This window comes from Rhinolophus sinicus, chromosome 6, assembly GCF_057876585.1.
Source record: "Rhinolophus sinicus isolate RSI-liver-muscle chromosome 6, RSI-T2T, whole genome shotgun sequence".
Lineage (NCBI taxonomy): Eukaryota > Metazoa > Chordata > Mammalia > Chiroptera > Rhinolophidae > Rhinolophus > Rhinolophus sinicus.
In genome coordinates this window covers 12,648,015-12,668,723 of record NC_142506.1, presented here as the reverse complement: position 1 = coordinate 12,668,723, position 20,709 = coordinate 12,648,015, and the positions used below count along the sequence as shown (strand labels likewise).

Sequence of the window (20,709 nt, the reverse complement as noted above, 5' to 3'; positions counted from 1 at the left end):
TTCATGGAGTCCCTGACCTCCCTGCTTAAAATCACCATTGTCCACTGCACGCCCCCCATCCTCTGCAGCTTGGCTTTTCTCCATAGAGTATCTGTCAATCATCGGGCATCCTGCATGTTTTTTCCCCCGTGAATGCCAGCTCCGCGAGAGCAGGTTCCTGTCTGTTCACTCCTGCATCCTTGGCGCCTAGAATCGAGACTAGCAGTGATGTGTGCCTGGTCAGTATTTGTTGTTGGCTGCATGAACAAATCGTTTTTGTGCCATCGAGGGGCATTCAGATGGCACTGCCCTGCCCGGCTGTTATGGGCTGAATTGTGCCGCCTCCCCGGCCCCCCAAAAAATGCACATGTTGAAGTCCTTTACGTGGCATGTTTGCAGGTGGGCACAGAATGTGCCTGCGCCCCGTTCAGACCCACTGGGAAGCTGGCGTAGGGTAAGATCCGAGATGCAGAGCTGGTCTGTTGGGGTACTCACCACAGCGTAAAAGGGACTGTGTTGGTGTTTTAACATGCATTTTATTCATTCGTTCATTCAGGGTTTTTTGTTTGTTTTTTGTTTTTGCCGACTTTGGCCAGTGTATACCTAAACCTGCAGACTTTGCCAGAGACAAGGCAGCCTTCATGCCGGCAAGTACCAGGCCTCACTGGTCCTGACCTCATTGGTGGCTTACAGACTTTCAAAAAGACCGACACCAGCTTGCTGCTGTTCACAGACACTCACCCCTGGTTGCCCCAGGATTGATCTCCCATGGGCACGGGTTCTTGCAGCACCCCCAGTGGGCCGCCCAGAGATGAATTCTTCAAAGGCTCAGCATTTTCACAGCGCTCCCCCCTTTCTCTCTTTCCTTCCTTCATCTTTCCTTCCTTTTAATCTGCTGTGGTTGGGATTCTGGGTTGCCGATTAAGTTTTAGAAGATAGTGGTTATTCTGAACCACAGTTTTTGGAATATTGGGAAGCTTGTAGGATGTTTTACCACCATGTGGCTCGTTCCTCGGCCTCACTTGTCAACAGATTTAAATAATTCTAGACGTGGGGAGTTTCTGTAAGAAAGGTCTCTTCTCCTCCACACCCATTCCTGCCCCATTTCTTTGTTCTGCAAAAGAAAAGTGTCCTTTTGCTCTCTTCTCTTCAAAAAAATTGTAATTCAAATGCCCAAGCCTCTAGACTAAATGGGTGCAAATTTAGCTACATTCTGCTGTGTCAAAAGTACCCACTATGGGACTATAGGACCTCCTTTCCTTTACAGAGTTCGTCCACTCATACAAGTCCCAATACACACACACACACGCACACACACGCACACACATGTGTACACAGGCACATACACACGTGCACATACATACACATTACTGAGCACCCACAAGAAATATCTCTATACCTGATCACTCTGTATCAGTTACAGTTAATTTAATTATTCACCTAATGTTGGTGGGACGCATACTGAGGGCCAGGTGCTGTTTCAGGCTCTGGGGAGACCATAGTGAGATGTTTCTGCCTTTATGGAGTTTACATTCTAGAGCAGTACTGTCCAGTAGAATGTCCCTCAACGATAGAAATGTCCTGCACTGTTTGATACAATAGCCACCAGCCCCGTGTGGCTCTCAAGCACCTGAAATGTGGCTAGTGTGACTAAGGAACTGCATTTTTAAAATTAATTTAAATTTAAGAGCCACATGTGACTGGTGGCTGCCATATTGCGAGCACAGTTCTAGAGGGGGACACAAACAACAAACCAGGTAGGTAAATACTCTCTCTTCCTTCCTTCAACCACAAAAATATGTAAATAAATTTTCAATGTTGGCAAGTGCTATGAAGAAAGCAAAGCAGAGTAAGGAACGAGAGAGACTGAGGGGGGCATTATTTTAGATGGGGTGGTGGTCAGGAAAGGCTTCTCTGTGGGAGGATCTTTTAAATGGAGCCCTGAGAACTGAGGGGTCCTAGGGAGGGGATGCTCTGGCAGAGCCCCTGTAATGGAGGTGGTACACCCATTCCAGCAGCCAGAGTGCGATGCACGAGGAGGAGAGGGAAGCATAGGCCAGGACTTGCGGGCTTTGCAGGCTGCAATAAAGGCATGGAGCTCACTCGGATGGGGAGCCGACAGAGGCCTTTGTCGTGCACAGAGGTGACGTAAACTGCTTCCTATCTCCAAACATCCCTCTGCTGCTCTGGAGAGGAATGGAGCAGGAGACCCATGAGTGGCTTCTCTAGGCTTCCAGGTGGGACATGATGGTACCTTAAACAAGGCAGGGAGAGGTGGAAGTGGTGAGAAGTGATATGATACTAGATTTCTTTTGAAGACAGAGTCAACAGGATTGCTGATGGGTTGACTGTGTGGGGTGAGGCAGAGCGGCTTTTAGCCCAAGTGAGCAATGGTGGAAGTGTTGATGGAGACAAAGAATTCTGGAGGGAGTGACGCATGGGGGGGGGGGGGGTGCGGGAATCAAGAATCTAATGTTCAGTGGGGACCTGGGAGCTGAAGATGTCACTTGAGAGTGGTCAGCAAAAAGACATGGTGCCAGTCTGCTCTAACTGTGCCCGTGTCCTGTCCTCACCAGTGCCCTGAGGGACCCTTACCCACTACAGATGAAGTTGCCCAGTATGAAAATGCCAGGACTCCAGCCTTCGAGTGTCTGAGTTTGAGTGCACAAGGCAAGGAATACCCCTCTCCTGAGTCCTGCTCAAGTTTGTCACCTGAGCCCCTAAGGAGATGGGTATGGGCTCAGAGTCCCACAGAGTAGTAGCTCACGAAAATAAGTCTTCACTTCTGCCCTTGAGCACGCTTATCAAGGGGACCTGAAACCAAGCCGGTGGAAGGGGCAGGAGGTGATAGTCCATCTCTTCCATTCCCCTGTCCCCAGATGTCAGCTATCCGGGTTCCAAAACACACCTCTCTCCTCCGTTAGCCACAAAATGCAAGGCCCGCTCCACATCAGCCTATGCATTTAGATGCATAGCCCATCAGTTCTCCAGGTTGGGTTGTGTTCACATCGCCTACCTCCTAATAATAAGCCAATTATTCCTGTACTCCCAAATTAATATTTGTTTAATGCAATCTCAATCAAAATTCTATTTGATTTTGCAGATGATTCTGCTTTACGAGAACTGATTTATGTGAATAGGTGATCAAAATGACCCAGAACTGTTTTGCACAAGAAGAGTAACAAGGGAGAACTCCCTTAATATCTCCAGATATTAAAAAAATCTAATCTACAGGGAAAAAAATTTAGGTGTAAGTGTGAGACTCAGTAGCTCAATAGGAAACATGGAATAGATAACCCAGAAATGCCCTCGTATATTTAAAAATTGAATGTATAACAAAGATGGTGTCACAAGTTACTGAGAAGAGAAAAGATAACACAATACATGCTACTGAGATCATTGGTAACTTTCAAGAAAAATGGTTCGAGTTGTGTGTTACAGCTGAACCCACGATCAGTTCCAGATGAGTTAAATGTAAAAAATAAAGCTAAATCGTTCTACGCAAACACAAAATAATGTGTCTCTGCTATCAAGGCAGGGAATCACTTTCTATACATAAAATCACAATGAAAGAAGCCGCAAGCGGAAAAGATTGATAAATTTGCTACCTAAAAATTAAAATTTGATGTGTAAACCATGAAAAGCACTATATGAAAAACTAACACGTAAATGATAGACTGGGGAAATTTTGCAACCAATTAAGTACTGCTATTCTTAATGTATAGAGAACTCTCGCAAATTAATACTAAAACCACTGAGAGTCACAATATAAAAGTGGCATAAAGAGACAATTCACAAAGAAAGAATACAAACGGCACGTAAGTCTTTGAAAACCGTTCAACCTTATTAGCAATCAAGACAAAGCACAAAAGCATATTAATGGAATTTTCACCTATCTTATCAGCTTTTTCATGGTAATAGTTGATGTAGGTTGAGTGGTAAGTTGGGCGCTGTCATTCCTTGCCAGGGGAAAGGCCAATTGGTGCAAAAACTTGGCCATATGAGCCAAGAGAACTTAAAATGTTGACACTGTTTGACCCAGTGCTTCCATTTCTAAGCATTCATCCACAGGTACTTCTCAGAAATAAAGACTCAGGGTGTCAATTGCAATTTTGTTAAGAAAAGCCAAAAATTAGAAATAAGTGTCCAACAAAAGTTGAATAGCTAAATATATTATGTGCGGTATATCTCTACAATGTGGTATCATGCAGCCATGTTTAAATCATTATTTTGCTCCATATTTATAAAAATCAGGAACTTTTCAAGTGAAATGAAAGAACTACAATATTTGGGATGACTGTTTTTTTCCTTTGTACTTAAATGCATTTTCTGGATTCTCTATAGTGATTTTACAGGTACCCCTCCGTATAATACGGCACTTCTGTAACACGGTTTCATTCTAACACAGTTCGAGAATTGGGGGGAACCCTCGTATAACAGGGCATCCTAGAACACAGTTTCACTCTAACACGGTTTGAGAATTAGAGAAATCCCCGAACAACACAGAGTGTAATAAAAGCTTAGTAATGATGATGAAGAAAACATTTTTTAATACATATTAATATGTTATACTTTTGGTGAAAATTGCTTTAATAAGGACATGTCACTTAATTATAAAAATATAATAGTACGTTTTTTTAATTTTTGGAACCTAACCCCCTTTTTTGCACTAGTTCTTTGTTTTGTATAACACGGGTTCGCATAACATGGCATTTTTTTAAGGAACCTAACAACTGTGTTATACGGGGGTTACCTGTACTTTTATGATAAGGGATCAAAGTTCATATCTATTTTCTAATGCCCATATATTAATAAACGCCACTTGCCAGCCCCAGGTAAGCATCTTGCTTCTGATGTACCATCAATTAAAGCACCTTGCCAGCCCAGCCACATTTCATGTGCGACGTTCCCTCCACCATTCACCAACCGCTTCAGAGGATCCCACTACGTTTGTTGCTTTCTGTGTCCATTTGTCTCTAAACGTGAACGAGTGACCTACATCCTTGTTGGCTTGTTTTGGGCCCATTCCCACTGCCCTTCCCAGAGAAGGGAAGAGGAGAAGAATATGATCTTTCATTTCTACGTGCACCCACTCTCACACCATCTGTGCTCTCCTAGGTGTTTGCTTTGGGTGCCCCTTGGCTGTGTCATGGGTGCAACTCAGAAAGAAATGCTAGTTTCTTTCGCCTATTGAAGAAACACTGACCCTTTCTTTGTTCTTGTCCTACAGATATGATGCTGCCAGTTGTGTTTAGCCATTGGAGCGATTACAATTTTCTGTGCTGAGATCACTCTGGGAACTCAAACACCAGATTTCAGTACTGAAAGGAAGCCAAAGCCATTGGAGGGGGGATAAAGCCAAAAGCCTTTCTTTGACCTTGTTTGTTCCAAAAATTTCACTGCCCCTTCCCTACGTGCCCCTGCCCTCTCCAAAATAAGCCATTGCACAGAGACAAGCGCCATGGCAAGCAAACGAAAATCTACGACCCCGTGCATGGTTCGGACATCACAAGTGCTAGAACAAGATGTGCCCGAGGAAGGAGACAGGGCCAAAGACAAAGGGATCAGCACGCCACAGCCTGAAATGGCCAAGGACAGTTGGGCAGCGGAACCTGAAAACTCTTCCAAAGAAAATGAAGTGATAGAGGTGAAATCTACAGGGGAGAACCCATCCAAAAAGCTCCAAGGTGGTTATGAGTGCAAATACTGTCCCTACTCCACGCAAAACCTGAACGAGTTCACGGAGCACGTGGACACACAGCATCCCAATGTCATCCTCAACCCCCTGTACGTGTGTGCCGAATGTAACTTCACAACCAAAAAGTACGACTCGCTGTCTGACCACAACTCCAAGTTCCATCCCGGGGAGACCAACTTCAAGCTGAAGTTAATCAAGCGCAATAACCAGACCGTCTTAGAGCAGTCCATCGAAGCCACCAACCACGTCGTGTCCATCACCACCAGTGGCCCTGGAGGCGGTGACAGTGACCCTGGGATCTCCGTGAGCAAAACTCCCATCATGAAGACGGGGAAACCGAAAGCTGACGCCAAGAAGGTGCCCAAGAAGCCTGAAGAGGCCACCCCGGAGAACCACATGGAAGGGACTGCCCGCCTGGTAACGGACGCAGCTGAGATCCTCTCGAGACTCGGAGGTGTGGAGCTGCTCCAGGAGTTAGGGCACGTCATGCCTTCAGTCCAGCTCCCACCAAATATCAACCTTGTCCCCAAGGTCCCCGTCCCACTGAATACTACCAAATACAACTCTGCCCTGGACACGAATGCCACCATGATCAACTCCTTCAACAAGTTCCCTTACCCAACCCAAGCTGAGCTGTCCTGGTTGACCGCTGCTTCCAAACACCCAGAAGAGCACATCAGAATCTGGTTTGCCACCCAGCGCTTGAAGCATGGCATCAGCTGGTCCCCCGAGGAAGTGGAGGAGGCCCGGAAGAAGATGTTTAATGGTACCATCCAGACAGTCTCCCCGACGATCACTGTGCTGCCCGCCCAGCTGGCCCCCGCGAAGATGTCGCAGCCCATCCTCCAGACAGCTCTACCGTGCCAAATCCTCGGCCAGACCAGCCTGGTGCTGACTCAGGTGACGAGCGGGTCAACAACTGTCTCTTGCTCCCCCATCACACTTGCCATGGCCGGAGTGACCAACCACGGCCAGAAGAGACCGTTAGTCACTCCCCAAGCTGCCCCTGAGCCCAAGCGTCCACATGTCACTCAGGTGCCAGAGCCCCCACCCAAAGTGGCCAACCCTTCACTGACCCCATCCAGCGACCGCAAGAAGACAAAGGAGCAGATAGCACATCTCAAGGCAAGCTTTCTCCAGAGCCAGTTCCCTGACGATGCTGAGGTCTACCGACTCATCGAGGTGACCGGCCTGGCCAGGAGTGAGATCAAGAAGTGGTTCAGTGACCACCGGTATCGGTGTCAAAGGGGCATCGTCCACATCACCAGCGAATCCCTTGCCAAAGACCAGTTGGCCATCGCGGCCTCCCGACACGGTCGCACGTACCATGCATACCCAGACTTTGCCCCCCAGAAGTTCAAGGAGAAAACACAAGGTCAGGTTAAACTCCTGGAAGACAGCTTTTTGAAAAGCTCTTTTCCTACCCAAGCAGAACTGGATCGGCTAAGGGTGGAGACCAAGCTGAGCAGGAGGGAGATCGACTCCTGGTTCTCAGAGAGGCGGAAGCTCCGGGACAGCATGGAACAAGCAGTCTTGGATTCCATGGGGTCTGGCAAAAGAGGCCAAGATGTGGTGGCCCCCAATGGTGCTCTGTCTCGACTTGACCAGCTCTCCGGTGCCCAGCTGGTCAGTTCTCTGCCCAGCCCTTCACCAGCCATTACAAAAAGTCAAGAACAGGTTCATCTCCTGAGGAGCACGTTTGCAAGAACCCAGTGGCCTACCCCCCAGGAGTACGACCAGTTAGCAGCCAAGACCGGCCTGGTCCGAACTGAAATTGTGCGTTGGTTTAAGGAGAACAGATGCTTGCTAAAAACTGGGACCTTGAAGTGGATGGAGCAATACCAGCAACAGCATGTGGCGGAGGACCACGGCTACGACATCGCGTCCAGGAAAGCAGCTAAAGCCACCGTCACCGAGAGCCCAAAGAACGGAAGTGGGGTGGGTCAGCAATATTACAAGGACCCCAAAAGGCTCTGTGAAGAGGATTTGGAGAAGGTGGTGCCCAGGGTAAAAGTGGGCAGCGAGCAAGCAAAAGACGGTTTGCCGGCTGCAAAGCCCTCAGAGGTCACCTCAGACAGGTCAGAGGGCAACAGCCGGGATGGCCAGGGCAGTGATGAAAATGAGGAGTCCGGCGTTGTGGATTGGGTGGAGGTGACAGTCGGAGAGGAGGACGCCATCTCAGACAGGTCGGACAGCTGGAGTCAGACTGCCCCCGAAGGCACAGCAGAGCTGGCCGACTCAGACTCCGACAGCGTCCCTGCCGAGGCTGGCCAGGCCTAGACAGGTAATTCCACCTGTTCCCTCCCCCCCCCCCCCCCCCCCCGGCCAGGTAACTAGGGGAGGATGCTGGGTGTCTTTCTTTATGTTTCCGGAGTCCATATAGTTTGTAGGATACACAGATGTTGACAAAGACGATGGGTTCTTTTTTTTAAAAAGGAAGAAAAATGGGGGTCGGGGGGCTGGTAGATTTCATGCTCTTATTGGAAAGGCTGTGTTGATGGGTGACAGCAGTGCTTCCTGTGGCCTGTTTGGGGCCTGTCCGTGCTAAATTCTAGTCACAGTTGTAATAGTACATCCTCTGCCTGTTTTATGTTTGGTGCTGTAAGAAACAAACACGAAAAGGATGTGTCTTTTCCTTTTTCTTTTTTTTTAATCCTTTTCTTTTTGGATTTTTTTAAGAGTAAGTATCCAAGTTTACTGGTTAGAGATTTGGGGTTGTTTCTATTAACCTGAAAGGTTTGGGTGTTTGCCTCATCGTGGCTAATGGAAGCTGCACTGTGTGTCTCATTAAATGACCCTGCTCCTAGCTGCACTGATTGGGTCCTCAGAACCCCTTCATATCTGGGAGAGACTGGTGTAAATTTAGGCCTATGGAGCCACAGAAGCCGGGGAAGGGAGGTTACCATGGTTACTAATGGCCATGTCATCCACATGATGGGACGTGTCACCCAAGCCCTTGGTGTGTGTGTTTCACAAGAGGTCCATGCAAATCAAGGCCTGAAGCACAGCAGCTTGCTTGGTGGTGAATTTAGAAATGGGGGTCAGGGAAAGGAGGGTAGCAGGGAGAAAGACTCAGGAGGGAAAGGTCCACCTTGGCCAAAGCGGAAATATTCCACAGACAGCTTGAAACCAGGAAAGAGATGCAGGATTTACAGCCCGCCCAGGTCGGCTTCTCCACAGTTCACTTAAAAGGCAATGGAAGAGGTCCCCCAGGTCACCTTTCAAAATAATGAAATAAAGATAAGAACTTCCAGAATGATTGATAATTCCCTGGAAGTTACCATGCCTCTTCATTAATGAATGCGGATAACTTGGGCTGGCCATGTCGCTCATTCATTTATTTATTCGGTAATAAAATAAGGCACCTGGCAAAAAAAAAAGAAGTCCTCAAGCAACCTTGTTTTAGCTGGTGTCATCGGCTATTTAGTGAGCAGCCAGTCACAGAAAGCCATCAGATCTTTCTCCTCTCACTTTTCAGGAGGAAGTGGTAATGGGTTGTGGGTGAAGATGCAAGGGGCGGGGGGGCGCGTGGGAGGGGGCGGAGGAGGCCTAGTGACAGGAGGGGGCCTAAAGGCTACTGACGTCACCAATAGCACCAACTATCCACTTTTATCTGGCTTACCTCAGTTTCGTCCTCCCTCTGGCCATTTTCCTGCTTCTTACAAAACCCTGCCAGTCCAGCCCCTGTCTCCCTCACTGAGATGAAGGAGCAATTTTTTTTTTCTTTTCTGGTCTAGTCAGAATCTGCCTGAAAGCTCCTAGCTTTCCTTGTCTTCTGTCCTTGACCTTTTCAGATACATGACATAAGTCTCCATGATTACTTGTTCCTCCTACTACTGAACAGACGATAGAGTTCAGTTCAATTCAATGACTGCGTTCTGAACATCCACTATGTGGTGGGCGCTGGAGATCGTGAAGACCGATTACAGAGTCCTCATTCACATGGAGCTCAGCCAGGCCAAGGAGAGAGGAAACTGTTCTTCCCTTTCCTAGCCAGCGTGCTCTGGGGTATGATGGAGACATGCACAGCTGTGTGTGGGCGCATCCAGGAGGGACACCCAGGTTGGAGATCAGGGAAGGCTTCCTGGAGGAAGGGCCATCCGACTCAGGAGCTAGCTGATGGGAAGGAGTTACCCAAATCCACACACAAGGAAAAGAGTGGTTCAAGTGGAAGGAATAGACAAGGCAAACCAGAGTTTGAGGTTCAGTAAACAATGAAACGAGGCAAACTGAAAGAAAACCCAGTGGTTTCCCACAGTAGGCAAAAGCTATTCTGAAGCAGTTGGTTTGCTGCATGGGAGTATAAGGATGCTATGTTTTTGTATCCCAGAGTGAGTTCCATGGTGCTTCTGGATGACCATCACTGAGTGGGAGGTTGTCTGGGACGGGCAGCTCCCCCAGAGGCCACCTGTCCCCATCCCTTCTCTCCCAACCACCAGTTGGAAATGCCCAGCTGGGCTGGCTGCCACTGTGCCTGGCCTCCACCAGAGGCCCAAGAGAAACAGGATGGGGAAACAGAGCTACAACCGTGAAGAGGAGCTTCGGGAAGGACAGGAGGAAGAATAGAAGGGTGGAGCAGGGCGTCCTGAGTAGCACAGGCTGAGCTGGGAGCTCTGGGCACAGATGGCCTCACGCAGTTCTCTTAGCAACCCTGAGAGGTAACTTATCTATACATTTATAAACGCAGAAACTGAGACTCAGAAACCAAGGAACTTAGCACATGCCCCCAGCCAGCACCCAGTTTCACCACTGAGCCTCACTCTTCCCACTGCCGTCTCTGCCTCTTTGTTTCTGACATAAATGGCCCTTCTCTGGTTGACCTCCCCCCCAGTAGCAGGGAAGAGAATACCTAGAGGTTTTGGAGTTGAGTTTTGCATTAACATCTGAGAACTCAGAGATTTAGGAACTGGCTGTATCCCTGAAAAGGCAGGAATACCCAGGAACCCCTTTGTATGGTAAATTATGGTAAATGCCACAAGTGTGCACTGGCAAATATTCCTAAACCAGACACTAAGGTCTACTCAATACCTAGCGACATCCAATATCCCTAACGGGCTTCCTGATATTTCGGAAGTGCCATTGCACTGAGGAAGGGGTTGCAGTCTGCACTGAAAGGTGACGTCCTCGACAGAGGTTCCTTAAAGGAACGTTTTGACTTAGAGGAAAATAAACTCGCCAAATTACTTCACAGCTGTTATGAACCAAACACATGGGTGTCTTGAAATTCATAAATATTCAGCGATGCCTATATTTAAACATATATTTATTTAGGAACCTGCAGTTGAGTTCAGTTGTTACACATATAATAATCCTGAGAATAATGCATGGTTTTGACTTCATAAAAGGTGTTATGTGATGTACGTATGAGAGAGACAGAAGTTGGGTAAGCAGCTGAGAGCTGACACTAGGGTGGGATTTCCTCTATAGCAGTTAAGCATCTCCCCTGACCATTTCCTCTGACTGATACTTTCTTTGCAAGGCTCATGACAGCATTTGACTCAGCTCAGGCTCACCTCAGTCCTGGGGTTAGTCACAGAGATAAGCAATCTTTCCTAAGCCTTGAATTGTGTTGTCTTGATTCAATTTCCATGTCCAAATAATTCTCGAGCCATCCATTGAGAGACTTGTCCTGGTAAGAGGCTGACACATAAATCCCTCCTTTCCTAAAAATTAGAGTACTTGAACAAGACATTGTCAGACATATGCCTTGATGTTTGGCCAGATGGAATATTCCGGCACTACTACTACGAAGAGTTCCTATTCATTTGTATATGCCATGTGCTCAGCATTTTGCTAAGCACATTTATTAAGCCATTTAAACTTCACAACAACCCTATAAGATAGGTATGGCTCTTTCCCCCTTTTTACAGAAGGCAAAACAGGCTCAGAGAGACTTCTGGGTTCCTCAGCTAGCAGCTGGTGGAGCCTGGAGGCCACCTCTCATCTGTCAGATCAGTGCCTGACCCCACCACCATGGCCCACCACCTCTCCAACAGTGACGCCACATAAGCAAACCAACAGGATACGGTCATTTCTTAACTCTGTGTGGGAATGGAGACTAATACACAACTATTCACTCAGTACTTTGCTGCCTCCTGATGTCTGCTCATTCCCATCTCCTGATAATTAGGGAAGAGGTAACATGTGTGAATTGTCAGAACAAAGTATTTTCCATAGTTCAGCTTGCTTAAAATATTCAAGGCTGCCAAGTGTTGCACCCTGGCTACAATTTAGGACCCAGGATATGTATGTCCCCACAGTCTGTTCAGGTCAGCTGCCCAAATACAGATATTTGGATGGATGGATAGATGGATGGATGGATGGATGGATGGATGGATGGATGGATGGAAGGGAAGGAGGGAGACAGGGAGGGAGAGAGGGAGGGAGGGAGAGAGGGAGGGAGGGAGGATTGAAGGAAATACTGTAATTATCCGTTTCCCTGTGTCCCCTCTACAGACCCTTGAAGGCTGGGACCATAGCCCATTGGTCTCTGAATGCCCAGTGCCTTACTCAGAGCAGATGCTCAAGAACAATTTATTGAACCAACCTAAGAATTACCAAAGATAGTTGGCTTTTAATTATCCAGGGTCTGGTATTTCCATCCTTTTGCTTCTCTCTTTTTTTTTTTTTTCTTTTTTTTTTCCATCTCTCATTAACCCCATTAGATGACGGCAGTCCGAGGAGTTGAGGACAGTTTGCTTTTCATGTGTGTGTGCAGCTCGAGGGACAGGTCTGTTGGAGACTGGTCACTGGATATTTACTGGGTGATGGCTTCTCAGAGACTGCACAAAACCCTCAGTACCCTGGTACCTAATGGAACATTAACTGTTATCACTTCCATTTACCTAATTCTGGAGCTTTTCACACTAAGAATTCTCACTGTGCTTTGGGTAGCTTGTAGCAACTTAGGAATCATGAAACCTAAGCCCCTCATTTTTCAGAGGAAGGATGTGGACCCCGACGAGAGGAAGTGACAAGTTCAGGGACATTCACGACCAGTGCCTTGGCTCATTCATCCATGAAGTGTTTGTGGACTGCCTGCCATGGGCCAGACTCTGGAAGGCAGTGGTGCCTAGCCTGTCCCTGCCCTCATGGGGCCCATAGTCTAATGGGGAATGCAGCTGTCATCCATCTTTCATCAAGCAAAAAGGGAAAGTTACTACACTGGCAAGTATTTGGAAGGAAAGGTATATGGTGCTGTGAGAATATAGACTAGAGGGATTAAACCTGACTTAAGGGGTCAAAGAAGGCTTCTCTGAAGAGTTAGTGGGTGAATTAAAATCTAAAAGATTAAGTAGGAGTTGGCTGGGTGGACGGGAGGGGACAAACATTCCAGGCAGAAAAAAACCGCTCACGGGCTCTGAGGCCAGAGGGGACGTACCACATCAGGGGACCTGAAAGGTGGCTATTGTGGCTATGAGTTCACACTGCATAGAAAGAAGGGCAGGGGTGTTAGATGGACTCACAGATAATCAGATTTTCCCTTGAAACTCCTCTTACTCACAATAAAGTATACTGGCTGGGATTCTGTGTGTGATCCTGTAGAGAAAGTTTGAGACCCTGTGAGATACACGAGGAAGAAACAAAAGGAGAAAGTCATCTTGCAAATGTCTGGGCGGTTAGACTTTTCTGCTCCAGTGGTCAGTGGAGGATGGATGGTGGAAAATTCTAGAGCGTCCACGTGCCTATACATTTTACTTTGTTCTCTTTCATTAGTTAAGTTGCTGTAACCTTAATACCTACTATATTCGTCAACTCGGGCTGCCATAACAAAATACCACAGGCTGAGTGGCTGAAACAACAGAAATTTATTTTCTCACAGTTCTAGAGGCTGAAAGTTCGAGATCCGGGTGCCAGTAGGGTTGGTTGCTGGTGAGACCTCTCTCCTTGGCTTACAGACCTTCTCTCTGTGTCCTCACATGGCCTTTCTTCCCCTGTGCATGTGTCTCTTCCTTTTCCTATAAGGACACTATTCCTATCAGGTTAGGGCCCCACCCATACGGCCTCATTTAACCTTAATTACCTCCTCAAAGTGTCCATCTCCAAATAGTCGTATTGAGGATTAAAGCTTCAATTTATACACAGCGGTGGGGGACATACCTTAGTCCGTAACACTTTCTAATAGAGTTGTCTGTTGTTGTCAGGACTAAATGAGATATTATAAGTGAAAGCCCCTAAGCAGGGACCTAGCATTCGCGTCTGCTGCTCAGTGGATGCTGCACACTTCTCCATATGGGCAAGAATTTGGCCGTCTGCCTCCTGCCTTTCCAAGCTGCCTTTTTCGGTTGGGGTTCCTCTTGACCGAAGAGCTTTGCCAGATGTGCCAGGGTTGACCAAGGTCTGGTGTGGGGACTCTCTAGGATGGTATGGAGTTTTCCCTGTCCGCTGGGAAGTTGCCTCATCCTTCTCCATGTCACTGTCTTTTCCTTATCTCGATTCTAATTCAACTCTGATAGGCCCTGCTCAATAAAAGACCATTTGACTCAGAAATACGATGAGAGAGAATGAATCACCACTACCGCAGTGCTTGTTTTTCTTTCTCATGGAATATAGTGTTATTCTCTCCTGAATCCGCAGGGCTTTGGGAAATCCCTACAGGAAAAATTAAAGAGAAGCAGAAACAAAGGCTATTGCATGGGAAAAGAATTCTAATTGTTGCATGTTTCCCCAACGGTTGAAGTAATAGGGAAGCAGATTTTGCTAAAGAATTAGATAGTACGTTTTAACAGTCCAAGTTGTCCCCCAAGATAGAAAGAGACCGCTACAAGAGGCAGTGAGTTCCCTGTCCTCAGCACAGTGCAGGGAGAGGCTGGACTTGGACGTCTCTATCCACTTGGTTGGTAGAAATGTTGGAATAGTGGCCCAATGACCTTGCGGTTTCCTCCCAAAGCTGAGACCTGGTGCTCTAGGATAGGTCGTTGGTTCTCTGCGGTGGGGAATGGCTGTGACCAAGGGGTAAGACTCCACGTAGAAACCCAGGAGATTAGCAAGAGGCCACATAGTCAAATATCACTGATCCTCTTTATAAAAACCCTGAAATGTGAATTTTGTCACCAACCTCGTATAACCAACCACCTCTAACAGCACCATGCACTCTTCCCATTTTTTATTCATTAATGGATATCTGAGTATCCCGAGTGGGCCAGACACAGTGCAGGCATCGGGTAGAAGGAGTCAGCAGCGAACACGGTGGGTACCGTCCATGTCCTCAGGGGTCTCACAGGATGTACAATCAACCAGGCAATTTGAGGAAGCTGTGCTGGGAAGCCCCAGCTCAGGGACATTTAACAAGGAGAACTGACGAGAACTGACGGTGGCTGGGACCAGGCATCTGGGAAGTGGCCGGCAACCTGGGAATGCTGCCCAGGGAATAGGCGATTGGGCCCGATGGAGGCACCACCCCTGCCTCTGCTTCCTCCCCCTCTGCATCCAGGGTTTTCCCAGCCTTACTGTAAGAGTGCTGCCAACTCTCACAGCCCAAGTCCTGCCCACGCTGCCCTGCGAAAGTTCAAAGGAGATTTGAAGCCCAGCGGCTCCAAGGGTGCTTACACAGATTCTGGGAGGTCTGCAAAAGCTGAAAAAAAAAGTGACTTGGTCACCCTTTCTCCAAGTCACTCCTTTGGCCTTGCAATCTGTTTTTTTTGTTGTGGTGGGGTTTTTTGTTTGTTTGGTTGGTTGGGGGATTTTTTGTTTGTTTGTTTGGATTTTTTTAAAGACTTGTTCAGCATTTTTTTTCTTTATTCATGCATATAGTTGGAGGATTATGCATGTTCGTGTCCATAAGAAATTACACAGGAAATCATAAAAACTCATTGCCAGATGGATGGAAAGCCTCCTCAATATTGAGGTTTATCTAAAACCGTGAATTTCCGCCAATCACTGGAAGAGACAGGGTTGAGTTTTGTTTATGGGAGAGGGAAAAAGGGAGAACACATGTATACTCTCACACACATAGGCGAGCCCGTTTACACCCAAGACTCTAATTGACACCTGGCCTTCCTCAAGGAGAAATGAAGCGATATTTCTGGAGCATCTTCCTGCCTTATGTATGACCGTCCAGCCGCCTGTCGGGTATGAACTGTGGGAGTGAGGGTCGGGGACGTCGCCTGAGCTTGGCACACAGGAAATGGCAGAGCCTGGATCCAACTTCACATCTCTTTCCACTTTGTCCCACCACGGCCGGTACCCACAGTCCTGGGCTGACCTGGCATTCGTCAGCCTGGTTGGGAGAAGGAAGAACAGTAGCTGTCTATCCAACGCCCTGGGCCTTGTTTCCTGGTGTCTTGAGACCTGTACAGGTGGACATCCAACCAGAGACAGCCCCCTTTCCAAAGGCGGTGAAAGAGCCTGTTTGCTGGGGAAATGCCTCTTCCGTGGGGAACACGGGAGGCTGGCTGTACTCTGTGCACCTATACCAGGGGCGCGGTGGCTCTGCATGGGACTGCCAGCCCCTGCCCTTGAAGCAGACGTGCTGTCTCCTGTCCCTTGGTGGCTCCGTGCAGGGAGAGGCTGTGCACGTAGTTCAAGGAGCCCTGGCCGTGGGCCAGGTATGGGGAAGAGCAATTCATTGGATGGACCAAGGTAGAATCCAGGTTCTACCACTTACTACTGACTTGCCGTCATTTAATGTCTCCCAACCTCCATTTCTTCACTGCCAGGGGGGCCTAACAGTCACTGACCTCCCGGGTTACTGTGAGGCCTAAATGAGATGTTCTGTATTAGCACCCGTCATTGGGCTTGGCTCAAAACAAGTGTAAGATAAGTATTAGCCCCTCTCACTATCATCACGGTCGTGATTCACGACTCTTCTGACTGCACTGCTGACGAGTCTTGTGACCTAGGGAGATGAATTTTTCTCCCTGTGCTTCCATTTTTTTCCTTCGTGAAGTGAGTGGTGTTGCAATCCCCCATAAGGATCTCTGTAGCTCTTATGATTCGGTGACTTTTGCTGGATCCCTTTCAGGCGGTAGCAGATCTCAAGGACACCTCTGGGATTTGCTTTCATCCATAGACATTTCTTTCGAAAGCTGGTTTCTTAACTCCAAGATTCAGTCTTATTGTCGGGCGCATCTAGGAAATGTGGGTACGTTTGGTAGCCAGACATTAGGAATAAATGACTACATAGATGATCAGCTGACACCTTTGGCTGAGAATCTAGTCTTCTGGCCCTTGGTCCCCTGAAAAAAAAAAAAAAAGAAAAACACACTTCTCAGGGCTTTCTCAGCCAGAGAAGTGGCCAGCAGAGCAGTGACGCGGCCTTACTAGGAAGGAGGTAAAGGAAAAGCCAGTGGCTTCTACCATTTGATAAACTTCCAGCCTGTTGTGGGACACTGGCTGCACCCTTGAGGTCCCCGAGCCCTCCCCTGGGATTCCTGGCCCAGGATCTCTTGATCCCGGGAGCCCACAAAAGGAATAACAGAGTTCTGTCTTAGTTTCCCAGGACTGCCATAAAGTACCACACACTGAGTGGCTTAAACAACAGACATTTATTTCTCTGACAGTCTGGAGACTGGAAGTCTGGTGTTGGCAGGGTTGGTTCCTTCTGGGGACTGTGAGGGAGCGTCTGTCCCAAGGCCTCTCTCTCCAACTTCTGGGGTTGCTGGCCGTCCTTGGCATTCCTTGGCTTATAGAAGTGTCACCCTGACCTCTGTCTTTGCCTTCACATGGCATTCTCCCCGTGTATGTCATCTCTGTGTCCAGTGTCCCCTTTTTATAAGGACACCAGTCATACTGGATGAGGTCCCATCCTAATCACCTCATTTTAACTTCCCTAAGTAAGGGAATTTTACAAGTATGGTCACATTCTGTGTTCGCTTCAGCAGCACATATACAAGTAGGGTCACTTTCTGAGGTGCTGAGGATTAGGACTTCAACATATCTTTTGTGGGGACACAATTCAACCCATAACAAGGTCCTGGGATTATTTTCATCACTTCAAAGTATATGTAAGAATTAAACATTTCTCCATACTGACTCTTTTAATAAATACCATGTGTATAGTATCAGCGCAGACTCTGGAGATTGCCTGGGTTGGAATCCTGGCTCTGCCACTTAATGGCTGTGTGATCTTGGGCAAATTACTTAGCCTCTCTGTGTTCAGTTTTCCCACCTATAAAATGGAATGATAATACCTACACCTCCGAGCGTTGCTATAAATATTAAATAAAAAGTGAACTTAAAAATCATCTTATTATAATTACTAAAATAGATAGATATGTGTATCCTGCCATGTTTGGAAACGGCTCCATCTAACAAAAACGGTGAAAGCGTGTAAAATACTAACCATGTACTGAGCACTATTCCAAATGCTGGTGCATGTATCAATTTACTTCATCATCACAAGTCCATCAGGTGGATGCTGTTATCATTCCTGTTTTGTAGAAGCAAAGACTAAGCAAGCCCTAGACGGAATCAGTCACATGTGTGCAGCCCCACAGCCAGTAAATGGAAAAGTTGGGCCCCAAGTCCAGGTTTGTCTGACTGTGGCCTTTTCAGAGCCACTGAGACTGGCTGCCTCCACAGCAATAATAAAAGGGTCTGGTAAGGATGACAAGACTCACAGGCCATCTCCTTCACTTCCCCAGGAAGCCATCCTGTTTTCAGAGACCTGATTCTGGACTGTGATCTCCATCATGTCAGACTGTACTCAGGAAACACTTTAAAACAGGCCCCAAACGTGAAGGCTGCTTGTCTCTCCTCCAAGTCCCAGGATGACCTTGGAAGGCGTCCTCCCCAGGAGAGCCAGGAAGAGGCCGCCCCTGACTCGTCCACCCAGGGAATGCCTGTCACCTCCCTGACGTCTTGTCTCTCTGGTTTTGTGTCTTCCTTCTAGGGAAGTCCTTCAGAACAGCTGTGCCGATAAAGGGGATGCTCTGTCTCTGAAGAAAGAAGACAGCGTCTCTCCCGGGCTGGTGGGCCACCTGGCCAGAGACTCCAAGCGGAACTACTTAGCTGGCGTGTGCCTGCGGGGTGCAGGAACCCAGCCCCTGTCACACGCACCTCCCAGAGGACCGGTGGGAATTGTTCATAGTGCCAAAGTCCTACTACTGCATTTTCAGTGGGTCCTTGTAAATAGTTTGCTCCTCTGCCCTGTCCCCCATTTCTTGCTCAACTGGAACCAATTTGTACAATGTGGGAATTTTGCTACCTTTTTAATCGAGGGCAACTTCCTTTCCCAGCATTACCATTGTAAGGTTTTTCCAGGAGGGGAGGGCTGATCACATGTGCTTTTTTCTTTCTTCCGTTTCTTTTTTTATTTTTATTTTATTAATTTGGGGGAAGGGGAGAATGTTAGCATTAGTGCCATTATATCTACTGGATTTTAGGTAGGAAGAGTTCATTTTTAAAAGTAGTTTGAAATTTGGGAGATTTCTCGGGGAGAAGGGCTGGGATTCAGGCGTCAGTCTCAACTGGAAAGGTTTTACAGATGGTAGATCTTCCAAATCAAATCCGTTTCCAGTTGTTCCTCCAACTGCCTGTGGGTCCCTGTTTAGCCACACAGAAGGCTTTCTGAACTGCCTCTTACAAGTCTGGTTTCTCAACAGCCTGGCCTCTTAGGTCAGACCTGGGGCCCAACCAGCACCGGGAGGATTAGGTAGCAGGTGACTGACCATTTAAGCCCCTGTTTAGATACTGCAGAAAGGGCCACCACGTTGTTAGCCTTTTCATTACTTTTGTGAAATGAAAACAAAAAGAGATCTTCCTATGTAGATGATACAAAGATGAACTGCTTTGGTTTTCATTTCTGTTCCTAACTGCCTTTTTTCAGTGTGGTATTTGACAAGATTTCAGCTTGAAGCCTCACCATGAATTCATTTTTTTTGTTGTTTGTGTGTTTGTTTTGGGCCAATTTTAGATTCCTGAGTGCACTTTTTTTTTTCCAGTTAGTCCTAACTTTTAAAGAAGAAAAACCAAGAGACATATCTGGTGTAAATGTTGCAATATGAATTGTGTTTGCAATCCCCCGCCACCCCCCATTTGAGTACACTGCACACATAAAACAATAGGGAGTTTGGGGGGGAAAAATACGATTTTTCTAACTTGTTGCTCATTTGTTGTAACTCAATAAAGCAAAGACTAAACATTTTTATAACTTTCTCCTCTGCTCCGGGTTCTTCATTTCTGTTTGGTTCCCAGGGAACAGCATGAGGGTTCCAACCCAGCCACCCCCTGTTTCAAATCTGTATGACCACATTTCTCATTTCCCGTCTGGGTGAGGTTAGACATCGCACGTTGGGACTTTAAAAACCAGTGTAAATATTGATGTGGGGATCTTCATCGTATCTCTTTGACGTAGCAAAGTAAGCGATAGGCCCCGCTTCTCCAGGGCTGCACAAATAGAGTCCTAAAGCCCTGCAGAGCAGAGCATCAGAATGGGAATGAGACCTACAGGCAACGCCCAGCACCACCACTCACTCTCAGGTAAATCACTTGGTCCCCAGGCTACTGGTGACTAGGATACTGCCATCTCTCCAAGAAGGCTGGCTTTTGTGTCTCTGCCCAGGTGAGATTTAAAGAGCCCCTCACCGTTCATGGGTGACTCTCATCTAGACCAGAGGTTTGAAAAGGCACCAGAATCATCTGAAGGGCTGGTGCCAGTTTCTGATCCAGTAGGTCTGGGTGGCACCTGAGAATGCGCATGGCTAAGTTCCCAAATGAGGCTGATGCTGCTGGTTCAGGGACCCCACTGCGGGAATCTCTGGTCTAGAGGTTTCATCTTTACATGGACTTACAGGCGTTAGGCCAGTTTATCTAAACGAAATGTGTCAAAGCATGCATACGCCTATTCTTCAGATAAAAGAAGCTTCCTCTCTCCTCCCACTTCCCAAATACAGAAAACATGGAACAACCAAGAGTTCCAAAGAGGCTCTTCTCTGGAAGATGCCCTCACTATTGAGGTCAAACGCAGTTGCATTGTGGGAGAGTTCTGATCCTTGGCTTGGAAACCCTGCAATCCTGCCACAGCCATTGGCTGTGGGCTCCAGTTGCCTTGGAGATATCTGCCCACTAATCTCTTCCTCCAGAACTTCTTC

General features: G+C 47.4%; 1 protein-coding gene across 2 annotated transcripts in view; it reads left to right on the top strand.

Annotated features, from left to right (window-relative positions):
* ZHX2 (zinc fingers and homeoboxes 2) overlaps positions 1–19,774 on the top strand; it is a 142,380-nt gene extending 122,606 nt beyond the window's left edge. Inside the window, exons 3-4 of one of the 2 annotated variants that reach the window (XM_019717501.3) lie at positions 5,210–7,961; positions 18,510–19,774. In XM_019717501.3, the coding sequence (XP_019573060.3) occupies positions 5,441–7,957 (2,517 nt within the window). In that variant the 5' untranslated portion in view covers positions 5,210–5,440 and the 3' untranslated portion in view covers positions 7,958–7,961; positions 18,510–19,774. The other variant, XM_074316273.2, reaches the window with a different exon arrangement.
* The last annotated feature ends 935 nt before the right edge of the window (positions 19,775–20,709 follow it).